The following is a 20,921-nucleotide window of genomic DNA, read 5'->3' as shown; positions in this document are numbered from 1 at the left end:
CACTTGTCTGCTGTGTGATCTTGGGCAAGGCTCGTCACTTCTCTGGGCCTCAATCACCTCATCTCTAAAATGGGGATTTAGACTGTGAGCCCCAGATGGGACAGGGGCTGTGTCCAATTTGATTTGCTTGTATCCATCCCAGTGCTTAGAACAGTGCCTGCCACATGGTAAGCACTTAACAAATGCCATAATTATTATTGTTTTTAGTATTATTAAGAAAAACTTCTCATGGAAGAGGAGACAAGGAAGCAGAAGAGAAAACAATGCCAGGCACTACAAATATTAAACACCACAGTATTATTATTATCATCATCATTATTACTATTATTACAATCTAGTGGGGGAGATAGACTTTAGAATAACTTACAGATAGAGGAAGCAGCAGATCTCCCAAGGCAACACAGCTCCCTTTGCCCTGCCCACAAAGATGATGATGATATTCTTTACTGAAACTCTCCCTCTGTTGTATTTAACTACTGGATTCATTTTCAAGGCTGTATTGGTATTTGGGTTCATCTCTTTGGCAAATGGGCATATTTTAGATGCATTAGTTACATAAATAGTGTTTCGGTGATAAAGAATAGCATTTAAGTAGAGTTCTGATTTGAGAGAAAGCTTAATCCGTTCATAGTCTTCTGCAACAATTGCCTGCATTTAAGTTTTTTCCTGATATTTAACAGAATATTATAGTGCCTAAATACTCAGGGAAATTTAATTAGAACATAAAACGGAACCTTCCCTTGACTTTTGACTGCATCAGGAATGCTGTAATTTTAGACTAGGGTTTCTTTAATATTAGCACATTCAAGAAATTCAATTGTCCCTCAGTTTCACTGCTGTGCTGCTCTTAGTTGATGGCAAACCAAAAGTGCATCGAAACTCAGAAATTCATCGTCCTGACTGTACACTTATTTTGAAGCGTAATGATGTTTGTGCTCAGTTTTCCTTATTTCCAAGTGAAAAATCATCACTTTTTCCTTCTAATTGCCCGCACTGCAGACCCGATCTGGGTTCTCTTTCCTCTTACATCATCCCTAGTAACGAAGACCCTCCGGTCATGATCTTGCTGACAGTCGTGTGGTTGATACTTGAGCTAGGGTGGGATGCAGCGTGAGAAGGCAGTGTGGTTTAATGGAAAGAGCACAGGCTTGGGAGTCAGAGGTGATAGGTTCTAATCCCGGCCACTTGTCAGCTGTATGACTTTGAGCAAGTCACTTAACTTCTCTGGGCCTCAGTTACCTCATCTGTAAAATGGGGATTAAGACTGTGAGCCCCACGTGGGACAACCTGATTACCTTGTATTAACCCCAGAGCTTAGAACAATGCTTGGTACATAGTAAATGCTTAACAAATACCATCATTATTATTATTTCTATCATTATTATTATTATTATTATGCAAGCCATTTTTCCCCAGTTATGTTATCTCTGCAAGTTCTTAAAAGCTGTAAAGTCTTTCTTCAATCCACTGCATGTCTCTGGGTGCCACCACACACCCAGCTGCTCTGAATAAGGATGAGGTACTGAATACAGAGAAATGAAGTGACTTGCCCAAGGTCACACAGCACACAAATAGCAGAGCCAGGATTAGAACCCAGGTCCTCTGACTCCCAGACCTGGGCCCTTTCCACTAGGCCATACTGCTTCTCATCCTCTGCCTCGTCATTCCCTTACAGCAGTCTGAGCCGGGAGTAAGGATCCAGGAGAGGGGCAATCAGGTACCAGAGCTTTGGGGTAGATTATTATTATTAAGTGCCGTCGAGTTATTTCCAATTCATAGCAACTCTACAGATATACTTTGTCCAGAACATCCTGTCCTCTGCCATAATCCACAACTTTCTAATGGTTCTTCCGTTATCATTGTCATGGTCTCTATCCATCTAGTTGCTGGTCTGCCTCTTCCACGTTTTCCCCCAACTTTTCCTAGCATCAGTGCCTTCTCCAGAGAATTAGTCCTCCTGATTTTGTGTCCAAAATATGTAAATCTAAGTCGAGTCATTTGGACTTCCAAAGACCACTTTCGTTTAATTTTCTCTAAAATCCATTTGTTTGTTTTTCGGGCAGTCCATTGGTATTCACAAAATTCTCCAACATCACATTTCAAAAGAATCGATGTTCTTTCTATCCTGTCTTTTCACTGTCCAGCTTTCAGATCCATACATTGTCGCTGGAAACACCACAGAGTTGATAATTTGTATTTTTGTGACAATTGTTATATCAGCACATTTCATGAGCTTTACCACAAAGACCCAGTAGATGAAGAAGAAATATTCCTGATGGTCCCTATAGAAAGGTCGGCTTTCTCCTTAGCAACCCCTGAAGAATTTCTGATGAGGTCTCAGACTGACAGTCCGTGTGTCATTGCTCAAGAGACATTCTCCAAAACTAAACTAGGACAGTTTCCAAAATTAAAACTGAGGGCAGCCTGCTCATTAGAAAGAGATCAATAATAACAACAATAATAATAACTGTGGTATTTGTTAAGTGCTTGCTATGTGCCAAGCATTGTTCTAAGTGCTCGGGTAGATACAAGGTAATCAGATCGGATACAGTCCCTGTCCTACATGGGACTCGCAGTAATACCCCATTTTACAGAAGAGGGAACTGAGGCATGGAGCAGCAAAGTGACTTGCCCAGGATTACACAGCAGACGTGGCAGGGCTGGAATTAGAACCCTCATCCTCTGACTTCCAGACCTGTGCTCTTTCCACTAGGCCACGATAATAATAATAATGTTGGTATTTGTTAAGCGCTTACTATGTGCAGAGCACTGTTCTAAGCGCTGGGGTAGATACGGGGTAATCAGGTGAGGCTCACAGTTAATCCCCATTTTACAGATGAGGTAACTGAGGCACAGAGAAGTTAAGTGACTTGCCCACAGTCACACAGCTGACAAGGGGCAGAGCTGGGAGTCAAACCCATGACCTCTGACTCCCAAGCCCAGGCTCTTTCCACTGAGCCATGCTGCTTCAGTCCAGCCCTCTGCATTCTATGGATGCCTTTCCCTTCTGTTTCTTTCTATCAGGTTCCAAAAGTCCTAACTCTCTCTTTTTTATGGTATTTGTTAAGTGCTTACTATGTGTCAAACACCATTCTAAAGTCCGGGGAATATACAAGTTAATTGGGTCGGACCCAGTGCCCGTCCCTCATGGGGCTCACAGTCTAAACAGGGAGGAGAACAGGTATTTAATCCCCATTGTGCAGATGAAGGAACTGAGGCCCAGATCAATGAAGTGATTTGCCCAAGGTCACTCGGCAAGCAATTGGCAGAGCTGGGATTAGAACCCAGGTCCTCTGACTCCCAGGCCTCTGCTCTTTCCACTGGGCTATGCTGCTTCTTGAAAAGTTTATTGTTGTCATAATTGAGGGAGTGTAGTGGCTAGCCTAGTCCATCACTGGGATGCCAAATTAATCTTCCAGGTGTGTCCCATGGGAAAACCAGGTGTGACCTCTTATATGCTCATCATATAAGCTTAGGTTGATTGATTGATTGATTACCTTTTGTTGGCTCTGTGGCTCACCCAAATTGTCACTGTTAGTGACAAGCCACTTACTGTGTGCTGAATTCTGTACCAGGGGCCCTCCTGTGGGCTGAGCCAACTGTAGTAAACACTGGGGGGATTACAGTAAAATAATAATAATAATGATATTCATTTAGTGCTTAACTACGTGCCAGGCACTATACTAAGCACTCAGGTGGATACAAGCAGTTCAGGTTGAACACAGTCCCTGTCGCATCCATAGAATGCAGTGGGCTGGACTTGGGAGGACCTCTTTATCGTGGCCTAGTGGAAAGAGCACGGGCCTGGAAGTCAGAGGACGTGGGTTCTAATTCCAGGACTACCTCATTTTACAGATGAGGCAACTGAGGCCCAGAGAAGTGAAATGACTTGCCCAAACCCAGACAGCAGGCAAGTGACAGTAAAAGTACAAGACATGGTTCCTGCCCTTAAGGACATTACAGTTGAATAAGCGAGGCAGTCAGATCGTGTGTATGCAATTTCAGTGGTGTAAATGCAATAAAAATAATAATAATAATTCTGGTGTTTGTTAAGCACTTACTATGTTCCAGGGGCTGTACTAAGTGCTGGGGTTCATACAAGGAAATTGGGGCTCACAGTCATAATCTCTATTTTACAGATGAGATAACTGAGGCACAGAGAAGTGAAGTGACTTGCCCAAGTCCACACAGCACACAAGTGGTAGAGCCGGGATTAAAACCCATGACCTTCTGACTCCCAGGTTCGTGCTCTAGCCACTATACCATGCTACTTCCCATAAAATGTGCTGCTTTCCGTCACATGACAAGTACATTACAAGTAACCCATCCCATCACAATTAACCATCACATGAAAAGATGAATGGAATAAACCAAAGTACACACGTGTGCAAAGATGGCCGATGGGTTGGCCTAGCCAGAGAACTGGGGATTGGTTGACGACACCCTCCTGATACCAGCTTTCAATCCTAACCCGGTTTTGCACATCACCTCGTCTTTTCATTCATCCATTCATTCAGTCAGTCGTATTTATTGAGCACTTAATATGTGCAGAGCACTGTACTAAGCACTTGGAATAGTACGACATAACAGTAAACAGATACATTCCCTGCCCACGAATTTACAGTCTAGAGACAGGGAGACAGACATTGATGTGAATAAATAAATGTTAGATATGTACATAAGTGCTGTGGGGCTGGAAGGGGGGATGAAGAAATGGAACGAGTCAGGGCGACACAGAAGGGAGTGGGAGAAGAGGAAAGGTGGGCTTAGTTAGGGAAGGCCTCTTGGAGGAGATGGGCCTCAGTAAGCCTTTAAAGCGGGGTAGAGTGATTGTCTGTTGGATTTGAGAAGGGAGGGTATTCCCAGCCAGAGTCGAGGGGTCGGAAGCGAGATTGAGGCACCTTTCTGTCCCCACCCATCTTGAAAATGCGAATCCCATATTCTCTCAGTCCACGCATTTCACTAACCATTATTCAGAATATACTGCTGGGAACCGGGGAACGATCTTTTGATAACGTGGATCTGTCTGAATAGAATCCAACGCAAAGCCAGAAGAAACAGTTAATGCACGTGTTTTTTGTGCCAGTTAAGGCCCGTGCACCAACTCAGGCATTTTCCTTAATGTGACATTCATCAGGAAAATGAATCCTTGCATTATAGGAGAACTGAGTGTAGCATCCCCTTTCTACCTCACAAGGGTGTTATGAGGTAAAATTAGCTCTTCAGAGGAAAGGAGATAGATAAATCCACGGTAACAGATATGTCTTTCAATGAGGTATCTCAAAGTGCTTTATCAATATCATTTGGCCTGCTCTTTGTACGTCCCCGGAATTACAGGTGGCATATTCGTGGCTGCCATCTGCAATCCAGAAAGGAGCAGCTCTTTTCAAGCAGAAACTTTGAAAGCATCAGCAGAACAGGTCCAGCTCTGCGAACATGACAGCACAACAGAGAATAGAGAATAGAGAAGCAGCGGGCCCCAGTGGAAAGAGCACGGTCCTGGGAGTCAGAAGCCCTGGGTTCTAATCCTGCCTCTGCCACATGTCTGCTGTGTGACCATGGGCAAGACATTTAATTTCTCTGTGCTTCAGTTACCCCATCTGTAAAATGAGGATTTTAAGTCCTACTACCTCGTATGTGGGCTGTGAGTTCCATTTGGGATAGGGACTGTGTCCAACCTGATTAACTAATATCTACCTTGGCACTTAAAACAGTGCTTGGCGCACAGTAAGCACTTCACAAGTACCAAAGCAAAATAGACTGTGTGTGGGTGTGCACACGCGTACTTGAACAGTTGGAACTGGGGGGTTCCCACATTGGCCTTTTCAGGCACACACACAAATGTGACTCTCTCCTTTGTTGGTGTCTTCCTCCAAAAAGAAATTCTCTGATTTATAAGCCCTGCTTTTGTTGGACCTTCCTGTGGCAGTGATTTTCTTTCACAGAGTGAGAGTAGAAGAGAGAGAAAATGATGGAGTAGAGAATGAGATGGGGAGAGAGATGGGAGGGGTCCCTTCCCCACATCCTCCCTCTGTCCTGGAACATGTCTGCCAGCTCTGTTGTATTGCACTCGCCCAAGCGCTTAGTACAGTGCTCGGCACACAGTAAGTGCTCAGTAAACACCGAGTCGGACAATTGACTGAAAGAGAATAGGAGTATGAATGTACTACAGTGGATTTGGTACGATGATTTTTTTCTAAGAATAAAATGGCAATTCTTGTTTGGAGAGGAAACTTTCCAGAAGTTGATAAATCTTTCCCAGCCCAGCTGAAGAGACCAGGCATGAAATGCTCTGACACATCAACCAGTGACTGGAAACTTGCCTGATGTGATTTCATTAACAGAACATATTTGGATCATAAGGGGAATTTTCCTTGCCATCCCCAAGGGGGTATGATTAGTAGGTAATTTTCCATGTTACTTTTGTTCCACTTCCTCTTTCCCTCCCTCTGCCCCTTCCCTCTGCCCCCCATGAGAGATGTGCTTGGGAAAGGATCAGAACAAGGAGAGGCAAGAGATAAGAGTGTCTGATATTCTGGGCTATATCACCAAGCATAAGCATTTCTCTGGCTTGGCCTTTCTATCCACCAAACTTAAGATAAATATTTTCCTTCTATTTATGTTCCACACAGCTCCAGTGACAAATCGTTTCCATTCCGCTCACCTCTGAAAACAAAAGACTTCTATCAGAGCGCCACTCTGAAGAGACACTGTCAGCTGTCCTTGACGGCATGGATCATGTCTACCAACTCTGTTGTATCGGATTCTCCCAAGCGTTTAGTACAGTGCTCTGCGCACAGTAAGCGCTAATAAATACCATCTATCGATTGTTAATGAGAACATTAGAGCAGTCGGTTCTTCTATAACATAGGGGTGGCATTCCTGACAAAACCCCACATAAAAGAGAACTCAGAGTGTAGCATTCACACTGACACAGCACAAACAGGCTAGATCGTTTCTTCCGACGCTCTACCCGGCTGAACCCAGAAATTTCCCAATTCCACAATAATGTTCTTGCCAAAATAAGTAATGACAACATGGCTTATGGCAGCCCTGACTGAATTTACTTTTCTTTATGGTATTTGTTAATGCTCACTATGTGTTCTAAGCACTAGGGGCTCACCATCTAAGTAGGAGGGAGAACAAGTATTGAATCCCCATATACATTTGAGGCAGCTGAGGCCCAGAGAACTTAAGCGACTTGCCCAAAGTCACATAGCAAGCAATTGGCAGAGCTGGGATTAGAACCCAGGTCCATTGGACTCCCAAGCCCATTCTCTTTCCACTAGGTCACATTGCTACTTCTTCCTCAACATTTAGGTTCCCATTAGCTGTAAAATTCCACCCAAGAGTTAATCAGAAATAAGCTTGAGCCAAACTTTCAGTTCAATTGCTGACTGAAACACTTAGTAAAGCACAGCATTGAAAGTGCAAGTGAGGTTTGAGTGAAGTTTTCTCTACAGATAACTGAAGAATAGCTGGTAAATAGTACAGAGAAATTGTTTCAAGGTAAAGCTTTTTTTTTTTCTTCCCGGGCAGTAGTAGTAATATTAAGCACTCCCTGTGTGCAGAGCAGTAAATCAGTGGCATTTATCGAGTGCTTGCTGAATGCAGAGAACCGTACTGAGAATTTGGGAGAGTTCAATACAATAGAGTTGGTAGACACATTCTCTGTCCACAAGGAGCTTACCTTCTAGAAGGGGAGACAGACATTCAAATACATAAATTATGGATATCTACATAAGCGCTGTGGGCCTAAGGGTGAATGACAACTGCTTAAAGGGTACAGATCCTTAGTACAGAGCGTTGTACTAAGCATTGGGAAATTATATACAGGTGGGAATTCTACATGTCTTTCTCCAAAGACATCAAAAAATGAGCAGAGGAACGTTTCCGTATTCTTAAGAATTTAATAAACCAGTGAGATCATGGGGGTTTCTGACTGGGTACTGTGAGGTACTCTGGGAGAAGAACTTGCTGGAATAACAGCCTGACTTATTCCCTCTGTCATTTACATAATAGTAATAATATTAATAATAACTGTGGGACTGGTTAAGTGCTTACTTATGTACCAAGAACTGCGGTACAGACAATACAGTCAGATGAGACACAGTCCCTTTTCCATATGGAGCTCACATTGTAAGGGGGACAAAGAACAGGTACTTAGTCCCCATTTTACAGCTGGAGGAACTGAGGCACAGAGAAGTCAAGTTAATCAGTCAGTCATATTTATTGGGCACTTAACTATGTGCAGAGCACTATACTTTGGGCAAATGACTGGCTCAAATCACAACAGCAGGCATGTTGCAGAGCCAGATTTAGAACCCAAGTCGCCTGACTCCCAGCCTTGTGTTTTTTCCGCTAGGCCACAGTTTCTCCATATGAATTCTCAGTTTACAGAGAGAAAGATGATTTCTCATTCTGCATATGCCACCTGCATGTTTGTGAAGTTTCCCCGGGCACAGAGTCAGTAAACTCTACTTCCCTGACCATTTATCTCAGCTCATCCTCACACCGATTTGACTTGAAGGGACGCAAAGCTTAGCTAGGATTGCTGAGATGGGGTTTAGATTTTTGGCTACTCTCTGGATGGCCCTGACCCTTAGTATCCCATCCTGTGCCTGGATTCTCCTAAATCTTCCTTCTCAACAGGTAACCCAATAATCATCCATTTGGACACTTAATAAATAGTATTTAATACTGATTAAATACTGATTGAGAAGCACCATGGCCTCGTGGATAGAGCACGGGCTTGGGAGTCAGAAGGACTTAGGTTCTCTTCCCCGCTCCACCACTTGTCTGCTAGGTGACCTTAGGCAAATCACTTAATTTGTCTGTGCCTCAGTTCCCTCATCTGTGAAATGGAGATTAAGACTGTGAGCCCCATGTGGGAAATAGGCTCTGGTGAATAGTATCAACCCCAGCACTTAGAGCTGTGCCTGGCACATAGTAAGGGCTAAACAAATACCATTTAAGGAAAAAAAAGACTTGAAACAGTGATAAGTATATAATTAGTCTTATTAGGACAGTCAGCTTCTGGGGAAATGGTAATTGTTATCTCTTAAGAATGAACCAACAACCTCACAAGTGTTAGTTTTGGTAACAGTTTATCATGGTATTTTTTGAGCGCCTACTGAGGCAGATACTGTACTAGGTACTTGGGAAAAGCACAGCAGAAGCCAAAGACACATTCCCTACTCTCAAGGGAAGCAGTGTGGTCTAGTGGAAAAAGAACAGAACTGGGAATCCCAGCTCCGCCACTTGTCTGCTGTGTGATCTTGGGCAAATCATTTAACTTCTCAGTGCTTCAGTTGCCTCATCTGTAAAATGGGAATAAGACCGTGAGGCCCATATGGAATTTATACTGTGTCCAATCTGATATCCTTGTATACACTTAGTACACTTAGTACAGTACTTGGCACATAGTAAACGCTTTAACGATACCATAAAAAAAGCCACCAAAAGAAGGAGCTTATAATACAGTAACACATATTTACAGTGGAACTAGAGAAGATTTAGCCTTATGGGCTTCCGTTTCCTTAGAAAGTGTTATTAGTGGCTTATCTATTAATGGGCAGGACCATCTCTCTAGCCCATAGGAATATCCAGCAACTACATGGAAGTCTTTCTTGCTAATTGTACCACTTTGGAGAATGGATATCTGGTCTATCCATAGGGTGATCCAGCTATTCAATTACTATTCCAATTAAGCAGTGGTATTGCCTGAGCACCTACCAAAGACCGAGCAATGTACTGAGCATGTACTGAGCACCTACTGGGGACAGAGCACACTACTGAGCACTTACTGGGTGCAGATCACTTTACTAGACCCATGGCAAATAAAAGCAGAAGACAGACTCTCCCCCCAACACACACACACACACCCCCATCAGGGTGCTTGTCATCTAATAATATTCAAATAAGATGTGGAAAAGACAAAAATGCCCAACTTCGCTGCCGTTGTGAGTTGTGGCCATAAGACAATCATATTACGACCGATGCAAGAGGTGTTAACTCAATGCAGTGATGTCTTTCAACCTCTCAGTAAGGGAGAGAGCAGAAATGGATGTGGTTCATTAGATGGGTCCGCGACGGATAGCGACGAGAAATCTCATCTGCAATTGCCATTTCGTTGGCCACGCGACGTCCGCAGGAGTCTGACGCGATAAGACCTCTCAGGTGACTGTCATGGGGTGATTAATACAGCGCATGAATCTTAACTCAGGGGAAATTGCGCGTGGGCACGCGGGTGTCTTGGAGATGGAATGGAACCCGACCAGAGCCGAGACAGCACGGCGACATCTTTTCCCCTCTCGCCAGTGTGGGCACATCGTGTCACGTTGAAAAATGACCCTCAAAGTGTATTTCATTTTCATTGCTAATTTTTCTAGCCCTGAGCGCCTTAATAGGCGCTGGGAAGGGGAAAGGAGCTCGTGCATAGAAGCCGCCGGTATTTTTAGCCACTTGCCTCAAAGCGGCAGTGGAATTCTGTGAGCAATCACACGAGCAGGGGTTGCTAGTTTTTAAAGTAATTAGAACCCTGGAGCAAATAAACACCAAATGAGCTCTCATCTTTTGAAATTATTTTTTTCTTACTAAACAGCTCCGTTCCGCTATAATTACATCCCCGTCATTATAAAATTAAAAGTCATTGTAAATGAATGGGTGTGATTTTTTCCGACTTTTGTTTCTGGCTAATTTTGATGAACTAATGGCAGTTTAGGCTGGTCTTCTGAGCAGACTGAAATCCCGGCCTAGAGGCAGAGGTCCAAGGGGCTCACTCGTCTCGCCTCCCAGAAGAGGTAGGCGGATAGGAGGGTAGAACCGCCTGATGCAGTGAATGCCGAGGAAATGTGGCTGATTCCTCTCCTGTTCTACTCTCCTAAGAGCTTAGTACAGTGCTCTGCACACAGTAAGCGCTCATTAAATATGACTGAATGAGTTAATGAATGGCCAAATCCGGCCACCTGATCCTGTTCTGTGTTCCCACTTTGGTGAAGTAGAAAGCAGTGGAAACAGCATGGCCTTGAGGATAGAGCATGGACCTGGAAGTCAGAAGGACCTGAGTTCTGGTCTCGCCTCCACCACTTGTCTGCTGTGTGACCGTGGGCGGGTCACTAAACTTCTCTGTGCCGCAGTTCCCTCATCTGCAAAATAGGGATGAATTCTATGAGCCCTATGTGGGATACCGACTGTGTCCAACTTCACTGTCTTGTATCTACTCCAGCCCATACATAGTACAATGCCTTGCATGTAGTAAGTGCATAACAAATACCATTAAAAAAACACAGAGTGCTCCTAGGGATCTCTTGCCTAGACGTTGCAACCATGGAGGTAAATGCCTAGATTGTCCAGATAATTGCCACTCCTGTGTTTTAAAGAATTTCACAGGCAGATATCTTATATGATTGCAACTTGTACCTGCCTGTCTTCCCCATTAAATCGTGAGGTCATCCAGAGTAGAGAGTGTGTCTTCGGCTTCTTTAGTACGTTTCCTAGCATCTCGGTACAATGAATGCTGTGTACACCTTTAGTTCAGTATTCTGCCCCTAGGAGGTCTACACATAGTAGGTGTCCAGTACAGGGTTCTGTACACAGTAGATGCCCAGAACAGTTCTTCACCCAGAAGGCACTCAATAATCATAATAAATACCTTCTTTTCGGGAAAGAGCTTTTATTCCCAAAGTACTCTCACATCACTTATCTCAGTTTTGCACTCACAACATTCATTCATTCATTCAATCATATTTATTGAGCACATACTCTGTGCAGAACACTGTACTAAGCACTTGGGAAAGTACAATATGACAATATGCAGACACATTCCCTGCCCACAACATGCTAACAGTCTAGAGGGGGGAGCCAGACATCAATACAAATAAATAGAGATGTGCACATGAGTGCTGTGGGGCTGGGAGGGGGCAAGAACAAAGGGAGCAAGTTAGGACAATGCAGAAGGGAGTGGGAGAAGAGGAAAGGGGGTGCCTAGTCTGGAAAGGCATCTTGGAGGAGATGTGCTTTCGATAAAGCTTTGAAGGTGGGGAGAGTAATTGTCTATGGGATTTGAGGAGGGAGGGCGTTTCAGGCCAGAGGCCAGACATGGGCCAGGGGTCAGTGGCAAAACAGGCAAGATTGAGGCAGTGTGAGAAGGTTAGCACTAGAAGAGCAAAGTTACGGGATGATTTGTAGAAGGAGAGAAGCTAGGTGAGGTAGGAGGGGGCAAGGCGATGGAGTGCTTTAAAGCCAATGGCGAAGAGTTTTTGTTTGAGGCAGAAGTGGATGGGCAACTACTGGAGTTTTTGGAGGAGCAGGGTGACATATCCTGAACGTTTTTGTTGAAAAGGTCCTCGGACTCCCAGGTCCATGCTCTGTCCACTATACTATGCTGCTTCCCTTGTCAGTGTGGTGAAACTCGTTATTAGTATAGTAATATTGTCAGTGGCAAGCTGCCACACTAAAGAAGGGGGAAAATACAAGAACACCAAATTCAGAGACAGTCCCGGTCCTGTAAAGGAGCAATGTAGTCTAGTGGAAAGAACACAGGACCGGGAGTCAGGAAACTTGGGTTTGCTGCCTGGCTCTGCCACTGCTTGCTGTGTGACCTTGAGCAAGCCACCTAACTGCTCTGGACCTCTATTTGCCCATCTGTAAAATGGAGTTAACACCCCTGTTCTCCCTACCCTTTGTCTGCGAGCCCTGTGTGAGACAGGGATTGTGTCCAATCTGATTATCTTGTATCCCCCCCGAAGCTTAACACAGTGTGTAGCTCATAGCAAGCATTTAGTAAATGCCATCATTATTTTTATCTGCTTGACAACCCACTGAACAGAAAAATGTAATGTGGGAACATAAAGGAATGGGTTAAGCACATGCGGTAAGTCCTCTAGACTCTAAGCTCATTGTGGGCAGGGAATGTGTCAGTTGTGGTGTTATATTGTACTCTCCCAAGCGCTTAGTACAGTGCTCTGCACACAGTGCCCAAAAAATGCAATTGACTGACATATTAAGACAACCAGTTAAAATTAAGCAGTAAATATATAGACATAGGCAGAAATGAATATTTCAGAGAAACAGTATCTGAGAATGTCACATTGTGACAGAAGGGTGGTATTAGACTTCATACCCAACTGAAGTTCTACAGAGATGTAGGGTTGTCCATCCTTCCCCCTGGCAGAAAGGCCTAGTGGAAAAAGCACAAACCTGGGAGGCAGAGGACCTGGGTTCAAAGTCCAGCTCTGCCGCTTGTCTGCTTAGGCAAATCACTCAACCTCTCTGTACCTTGGTTTACTCGTCATCAAATGGGGATTCAGTATCCGTTCTCCCTCCTACATGGAGCGTGAGCCACATGTGGGACATGGACTGCATGTGACCTGGTGGTATATTCATTCAATCATACTTATTGAGCGCTTACTGTGTGCAGAGCACTGCACCATGCTCTTGGGACATTACAGTACAACAATAAATAGTGACATTCCCTGCCCACAACGAACTCACGGTAAAGAGTAGAGGAGACAGACATCAGTAAAAAAAAGTAAATAAATTTATCTTGTATCTACCCCAGAGCCTGGCACATAGTAAATGCTTAACAGATGTCACAATAATTACTATTATGGCTATAAGACCCAGATTCCACTCAGGTGCCAAATTTGACTCCCTGAGCAGTCCCACCTTATGGGCTTTCTCCACATCAAGTTTGAAGAAGCATGACCTAGTGGATAGAGCATGGAACTGGGAGTCAGAAGAACCTGGGTTCTCTTCCTGGCTCTGCCACTTGTCTGCTGTGTGACCTTGGGCAAGTCGTTTCACTTCTCTATGCCTCAGTTATCCCATTTGTAAAATGGGGATTAAGACTGTGAGTCTCATGTGGGACAGGGGCTATATCCAACCTGATTAGCTTGTATCTGGCCAGTGTTTTGAGCAGTGTCTGGCACATGATAAGCACTTAACAAATACCGTTTAAAAAAAAAAATCAATGAAGTCAGTCTCCTAGCCTCAAAGGTATTATCTCAGAAACTGCTGAGGTGGGATTTGTGAGGAAAATGGACCAAAGCAGCTACTGTTTGGTGAGGTGAAATTGGGAAAATGAAAGCAAGGTGGATGGAGGAAGCATTTTAGGGATACTGTAAAGCAAAGCCTCAGGTAATGCTACATCCCAGACAGATGAAAGGTATGAGTTGGTTGCTGCAGATGGTGCAAAGTGGTGCGTAGCTATGAAGAAAGGAGCGCCTCTTTTTGAACTGCATCTTTGAAATACTTGCGAAAAAGGAAGCAAAAGCAAAAAAGCACCAGGCACTGCCAACAAGAAAGGTCCAGCACAAAAGCCCTGCGAGAGATTGTCTTTGTGGGCTCCCACGTGGCTTGGCCCATCAGGACTGTGGAGCCTAGATTAGATTTTCAGGCCTACCTACACCCGTCTGTGAATTTCACCTTCAGGTGTGTCTTCCTCAGGTTCGAGAACAGAACTCCAAGCAAGCAGATCTGACTCACAAGCAATCGGATTCACCCTGGCGTTCTATCCCAGCTTACGGGGGTTCTGTCCCCCTCGTCTTCCCCCAGAGCACTGCTCTCACGATCGTTCCTGACAACACGATTCTGGAATTTTGCTTAGCCCTTCAGTTAGTCAGTATTTCCAGGGCTCTGCACACAGTAAGTACTCAATAAATACGATTGAGTTAATGAGTGCTTACTGTGTGCAGAGCGCTGTACCAAGTGCTTGGCAGAGTACAATATAACAATAAACAGATGCATTCCCTGCCCCCCATGAGCTCACATTCTAGAAGTACACCTTTAGGCCAAGGACACCACTCTTTTTCAGTTTGCCCCTAATACAGGGCTAGTTCACAGGGGCGGGATCCAGACCTCCCTCCCCAGCGAAAGGGTAGTTCATAAAACCGTGAGGGAAAGTGTCCAAGAGGCAGCAGTCAGAGCCTGTCTGAGAAGCAGCATTTCATTACTGCATACTAAAACTACCTATGAACAGGTTCTGACAGGGATAGGAGAGCTGCCATTTTACCTGGGAGAAATGAATTCACAGCACTAATTTCCTCAAGCTGCACTTGAATTCCTGTTAGGAAATGGCATACTATTTTGTTTTTAAATTCATTGTTAACTCTAGGTTAGACGGTTCTCTTTTGAAATGTAAAGGAGGCATCCCGCTAAAAAGCCATTTTAAAGGCTGTCTATATAGGGAGAGGAACTATGGAAATTTCAGGGTTTAATTCATGCATTCAGGAGTATTAACTGGGCAGTATGTAGTACACTCAATCAGTGGTATTTATTGAGGACTTACTGTGTGCTTGGGAAAGTACAGTACAACAGAGTGGGTAGGCACATTTCCTGTCAGGCGCTTATAGTCCAGAGGGGAGATGGACGATAAAATAAAATTACAGATAGGTACATAAGTGCTGTGGGGAGACTATCCCAGAGCAGATGCAGATCCGGATGCAAGGGCTGTGCAGAAGGGAGTTAGAATAGAGGGAATGAGGGCTTAGTTGGGGAAAGCCTCTTTGAGGAGTTAATAAGGTTTCGAAGGTAGGGAGAGGGTCAGTCTGTCATATATGAAGAAGGAGAGAATTCCAGGCCAGAGGGATGAAATGAGCAAGGAGTCAGCAGCCAAGTAGTCAAGATCGAGGTACAGTGAGTAAGTTGGCATTGCAGGAGCAAATCGTGGGGGCTGGGCTGTAGTAGGAGATTAGTGAGGTGAGGTAGGATGGGGGGGAGCTGATTGAGTGCTTTAAAATTAATTCATTCATTCAATAGTATTTATTGAGCGCTTACTATGTGCAGAGCACTGTACTAAGCGCTTGGGATGAACAAGTCGGCAACAGATAGAGACAGTCCCTGCCGTTTGACGGGCTTACAGTCTAATCGGGGAGACGGACAGACAAGAACAATGGCACTAAACAGCGTCAAGGGGAAGAACTTCTCGTAAAAACAATGGCAACTAAATAGAATCAAGGCGATGTACAATTCATTAACAAAATAAATAGGGTAACGAAAATATATACAGTTGAGCGGACAAGTACAGTGCTGTGGGGATGGGAAGGGAGAGGTGGAGGAGCAGAGGGAAAAGGGGAAAATGAGGCTTAAGCTGCGGAGAGGTAAGGAGTTTCTATTTGATGCGGAGCTGGAATAATAACGTTGGTATTTGTTAAGCGCTTACTATGTGCAGAGCACTGTTCTAAGCGCTGGGGGAGATACAGGGTAATCAGGTTGTCCTGCATGAGGCTCACAGTTAATCCCCATTTTACAGATGAGGTAACTGAGGCACAGAGAAGTGAAGTGACTTGCCCATAGTCACACAGCTGACAAGTGGCAGAGCCGGGAAGTCGAACCCATGACCTCTGACTCCGAAGCCCAGGCTCTTTTCACTGAGCCACGCTGCTGCTGAAAGTTCTTAAGGAATGGGGAGACATGGACTACACATTTTTGTAGAAAAATGATCCGGGCAGCAGAGTGAACTATGGGGTAGAGTGGGGAGAGAAAGGAGGCAGGGAAGATAGCAAGATGGCAGATGCAGTAAGGGAAGGTGGGGTAAGATAAATGCTTGGATCAGTGTGATAATGGTTTGGATGGAGAGGAAAGGGCAGATTTTATCAATGTTGCCAAGGATTGGGTGACAAATAATAATAATAATTATGCTGGCAGAGGTCCCTGACCAGCATAATTATTATTATTATTTGTCACCCAATCCTTGGCAACATTGATAAAATGTCCAGAGCATTCATTCATTCATTCCATTGTATTTATTGAATGCTTACTGTGTGTACTAGGTGCCTGGGAAAGCACAGTACAACAACAGACACATTTCCTTCCCACAGCGAGCTCACAGTCTAGTGGGGAAGGATGTTAATATAAATAAAGAAGTAAATTACAGCTCTATACATACGTGCTGTGGAGATGGGAGGGAGGATGAATGAAGGGAGCAAATCAGGTGCCACGGAAGGGAGTGGGAGAGCACACACAGACCCCCGCGTCCCTTCATCGCCGACTGCTTCCCTCTCTCGGGGCCCGTGGAGCCCAGCCACCAAGGTTCCATCTGCGGCCTCATCGAGGCCACCCCTGCCCTCGAGGCCACCAGGGTCCTGAACTTCTATCAGCCCCCGATCCTGTCTGGCCTTTCCAGGGAGGAGTTTGGACCCTTTCCCAGATTACACAGATGTGAGCTATTGAAAAAGTTGCGATGGATTGCTCATAAGGTACGGTGGCACCTATCTTTGGCTGGGGTGGATGACCTCCTGGGTAATTACAAAGAACTTTTAATTTTAGAATGCCTTCCCCTCCCATGTGCTTGGAGCAGAGACCAGATACAGTAATCCAAACAAGACGATGTTTTGTAAATGAGAAAATCACATCCTGCCAATATGAAAACACACCACAACACAGACACACACACACACAATCACTGTCTGGAATCCACACTCAAGCCTAGCTTCTTCCTCAGTTTGCATGAACTGTATTGTAGGATATTAGAACTGAGTACTTTTATTCTATTCTTTCAGACTTGTTCTCCAGCATCCACGCTGGAGTGATTAGATATCCCCCATCCCGGAAAGCCATTGAAATTCAGCTGGTTAAACAGAGCCAAGGGAGGGTTTTATATGTTTGGTATTGTCCAAGGTCCCTTCTCAAGGTCGTGCCTGGAGAGTTTCCGGTGCTCTACCAGCCTCTACTGTGGGAGGGAGAGTCAAGCAGAGGCATACCCATTCTATTCCCTGCTTGGGCAGTGGCTAGCCAGTGAAAGGCAATCTGCTACAAGTCAAAACTCACCTGAGCTGGGCAGCAGAGACATGGGAGGGAGTCAGGGGTGGAGACTCAAGTTGACTGAGCGGAAGAAGGCAATGTCGATCCAATTCCGTATTTTTACCAAGGAAACTCTGTGGATCCACTACCAGAACAATTGTAGATGGAGGTGGGGAGTTCTGGGAGAGATGTGTCTATGGAATCTCTATGAGTCGGTGATGACTCGACAGCATAAGACAAGACGAGATTGTCCGTGGTAAAGACAGCTTTGGCGACTATTACAGTTTTCTGTTCGCTGATGTCTGGGATTGAAAAAGAGTCCTGGGTCTTTTACAACAAGGCTGGCTACCCCATTCCCTGGATCAGGCCGGAGAGGGCATGTGTTCATTTAATCTCTAATTCTTAAAGGAAAAGTCATTTTGACTAAGACCAGGAAGTCCTCTCCTCTCCCAAGGGAAGAGAATTAAGCTTGGAAGTTTTGCTTTTTGGCCACTGAAATAGTAGTAGCATTTATTGAAATGTACCTTACTACCAGGCCCTGTCTAGGGAAGTATAGAACAACAAAGAGACAACTTCCCTGCCCATAAGGAGCTTAAACTTTAACAGTAGACAAGCAATCATTCAAGGGTGTTTATTGAACACTACTGTGTGGAAAGCACTGTGTTAAGTCCTTGGGAGAGTATGGTACAACTGAGTTGGAAGACAGGAGCCCTGCCCTTAAGAACTTGCAGTCTAGAGTGGAAGACAAATGTTAAAATAGGAATATGTACATAAATGCTGATGGGGAGAGGGTGGGGTGAATATCAAGTGCTTAAAGTGTACAGGTCTAAATGCATAAGTGCCACAGAAGGGTGAGGGAGTAGGGGAAGCGAGGGTTTAGGGAAGGCCTCTTGTGGGAGCTGTGATTTTAATAAGCCTTTGAAGGCGCGGAGAGTGGTGCCGACTATCATTTACGAAGGGCAAGGAAATTCCAGGCCATAGTCGGGGTGTGGGCGAAGTGTCGGCGGCGAGACCAATGAGATTGAGGTATGATGAGCAGATTGGCATGAGAGGAGCGAAGTGTGCAGGCTACGGTGCAATAGTAAATCTGAGAGGAAAAGAGCAGGTAGCAAGATGATTGAGTGTTTTAAAGCTAATGATAAAGAGTTTCTGTTTGATGGGCAACCACTGGAGGTTTCTGAAGAGTAGGGAGGTGTGCATAGAATGTTTTTTTTCAGAAAAATGATCCAGGCAGCAGAGCAAAGTATGGACTGGGAAGGGCAGAGGCAGGAGGCAAGGAGGTCAGCAAGGAGGCTGTTACAGACGTGTGTTTGATTCAGTGTAAATATAAAATTATTCACAAGAATGCTCAAACTAAATAAGTTGAAAAGACATATAAGTGTGAGGTCCCAAGTGTTAGAGCTGGCTGAAAGGATGATATGATGCAGGATTCTGGGAAATTAATCAGACATAGTTGTAGTGGTCAAAGAATACACCATTCCTCTCCCACAGGGGACTCACAAGCCCGTGCTCTCTCCATGGATTTTCGGAGGGGATTTTAGGAGGGATTTGACTGTGGGGAGAAGCTGTGGTCTGTATGATGGGGGGAGGGAGAGAGTTCCAAGCTGAGGGAACGATGAGAGCGAGGAGACAAAGGCAGGAAAGTCAAGAAGGAAGCGCATTCAGTCAATCAGTTGTATTTATTGAGTCCTCACTGTGTGCAGAGCACTGTACTAAGCACTTGGGAGTACAATACCACAATAGATATATTCCCTGCCCGCTATGAGTTTACAATCTAGAGGGGGAGACAGACATTAATATAAATTAATTAAGACAGCTATTTGTTTGGCTTGGAAGGAATCAAGACGTGAGTTGTGGAAACTGGGAGAAGAGAAGAGATAAAGAAAGGGGAACAGATCTGGAAAGCTTTGAAGCTGGTTGTGAACTGTTCTGGCTACTAAGTGTTTTGTCATCAGGGCACCAACAGACAAATGAATGCCCAAGGAAGCCTTCTGTACCGTGGCGTAGTGGATAGAGCACAGGTCTGGGAGTCAGAGGTCACGGGTTCTAATCCCAGCTCTGCCGCTCGTCTGCTGTGTGGGCAAGTCACTTCACTTTTTTGGCCTCAGTTACCTCATCTGTAAAATGGAGTTTGAGTCTGTGGGCCCTATGTGGGACAGGGACTGTGTCCACTACAATTTGCTTGTTTCGACCACAGCGCTTAGTACAATACCTGGAACACTGTAAGCGCTTAACAAATACCACAATTATTATACTTGTCATTGTTATTATTATTATTACAGTGGAGAATAATATGACACTGGGTAAAGGGAAATGAGTCCCCTCATCTTCATCATCAAAGTATATTGAATGCCTGCTGCAGAGGATTGTTCTGTGTCCAGAATACTATACTGAGGGCCTACTGTGTGCAGAGCACTGTGCTCGATGCTTACGGTGTGCAGAGCACTGTATTGAATGCCTTTGGTGTGCATAGCTCTGTAGAGAAGAAACATGGTATACTGGAGAGAGCGTGGGCTTGGGAGTCAGAAGACCTGGGTTCTAATCCCACCTTTGCCACTTGCCTGCTGTGTGACTTTGGCCAAGTTACTTAACTTTTCTATACCTCATGTCCTTATCTGTAACTGGGGATTGAATCCTAATCCCTTCTACTTAAACTGCGAGCCACATGTGGGACATGGCCAGTGTCTGACCTGATTAACGTGTATCTACCCCAACATTTAGGACAATGCTGGGCACACTGTTCCTGTTCTCCTTTCTACTTAGACAGCAAGCGCTGAGTGGGACCGGGACTATGTCCATCCTGATTATCTTGAACCTTCTCCAACCCTTAATACAGTGCTTGGCACATAATAAGCACTTACCAAATAACATTTAAAAAATCATTAATGAAAAACAGATAAGTCCAAACATTTCCCACTTTGGAAATGTGCCCTGGTGCATCCTAATTCAATCTAGTTTTCCAATCAAATAGGAGAATGAATGTTTTTCCATTTGGGTGCAGTTTTTAACAGCATAGATGAGGTCATCAGGAGTTTGGAAAAAATAGCTGATGGTAATTTAATCTATTTATGAATAAACATTGTCGTCCTCTCCATCCCAGCAAGGGGAAAAATAAAAAGAGGGAAACTTGTGAATTTTAGTAGCATTTGTCCCTTATCTCCATTCAAGGAATGAAAGGC

The 20,921-nt window shown here is 44.6% G+C and overlaps 1 protein-coding gene across 4 annotated transcripts in view; it reads left to right on the top strand.

Moving 5' to 3' along the window:
* SAMD12 (sterile alpha motif domain containing 12) overlaps nucleotides 1-20,921 on the top strand; it is a 275,112-nt gene that overhangs the window by 200,955 nt on the left and 53,236 nt on the right. The window contains exon 5 of one of the 4 annotated variants that reach the window (XM_029064096.2): nucleotides 6,633-7,127. The exons of the other annotated variants lie outside the window; for them this stretch is intronic. Coding sequence (XP_028919929.1) covers nucleotides 6,633-6,670 — 38 coding nt within the window. The 3' untranslated portion in view covers nucleotides 6,671-7,127. Of the gene's footprint in view, nucleotides 1-6,632; nucleotides 7,128-20,921 lie in introns of those variants that run through there. 4 annotated transcript variants of the gene reach the window in all.

The sequence above is a fragment of the Ornithorhynchus anatinus genome, chromosome 4 (assembly GCF_004115215.2).
Source record: "Ornithorhynchus anatinus isolate Pmale09 chromosome 4, mOrnAna1.pri.v4, whole genome shotgun sequence".
Taxonomy (NCBI): domain Eukaryota; kingdom Metazoa; phylum Chordata; class Mammalia; order Monotremata; family Ornithorhynchidae; genus Ornithorhynchus; species Ornithorhynchus anatinus.
The sequence above is the reverse complement of the archived record's forward strand: the minus strand, read 5'-3'. Positions and strand labels throughout refer to the sequence as shown.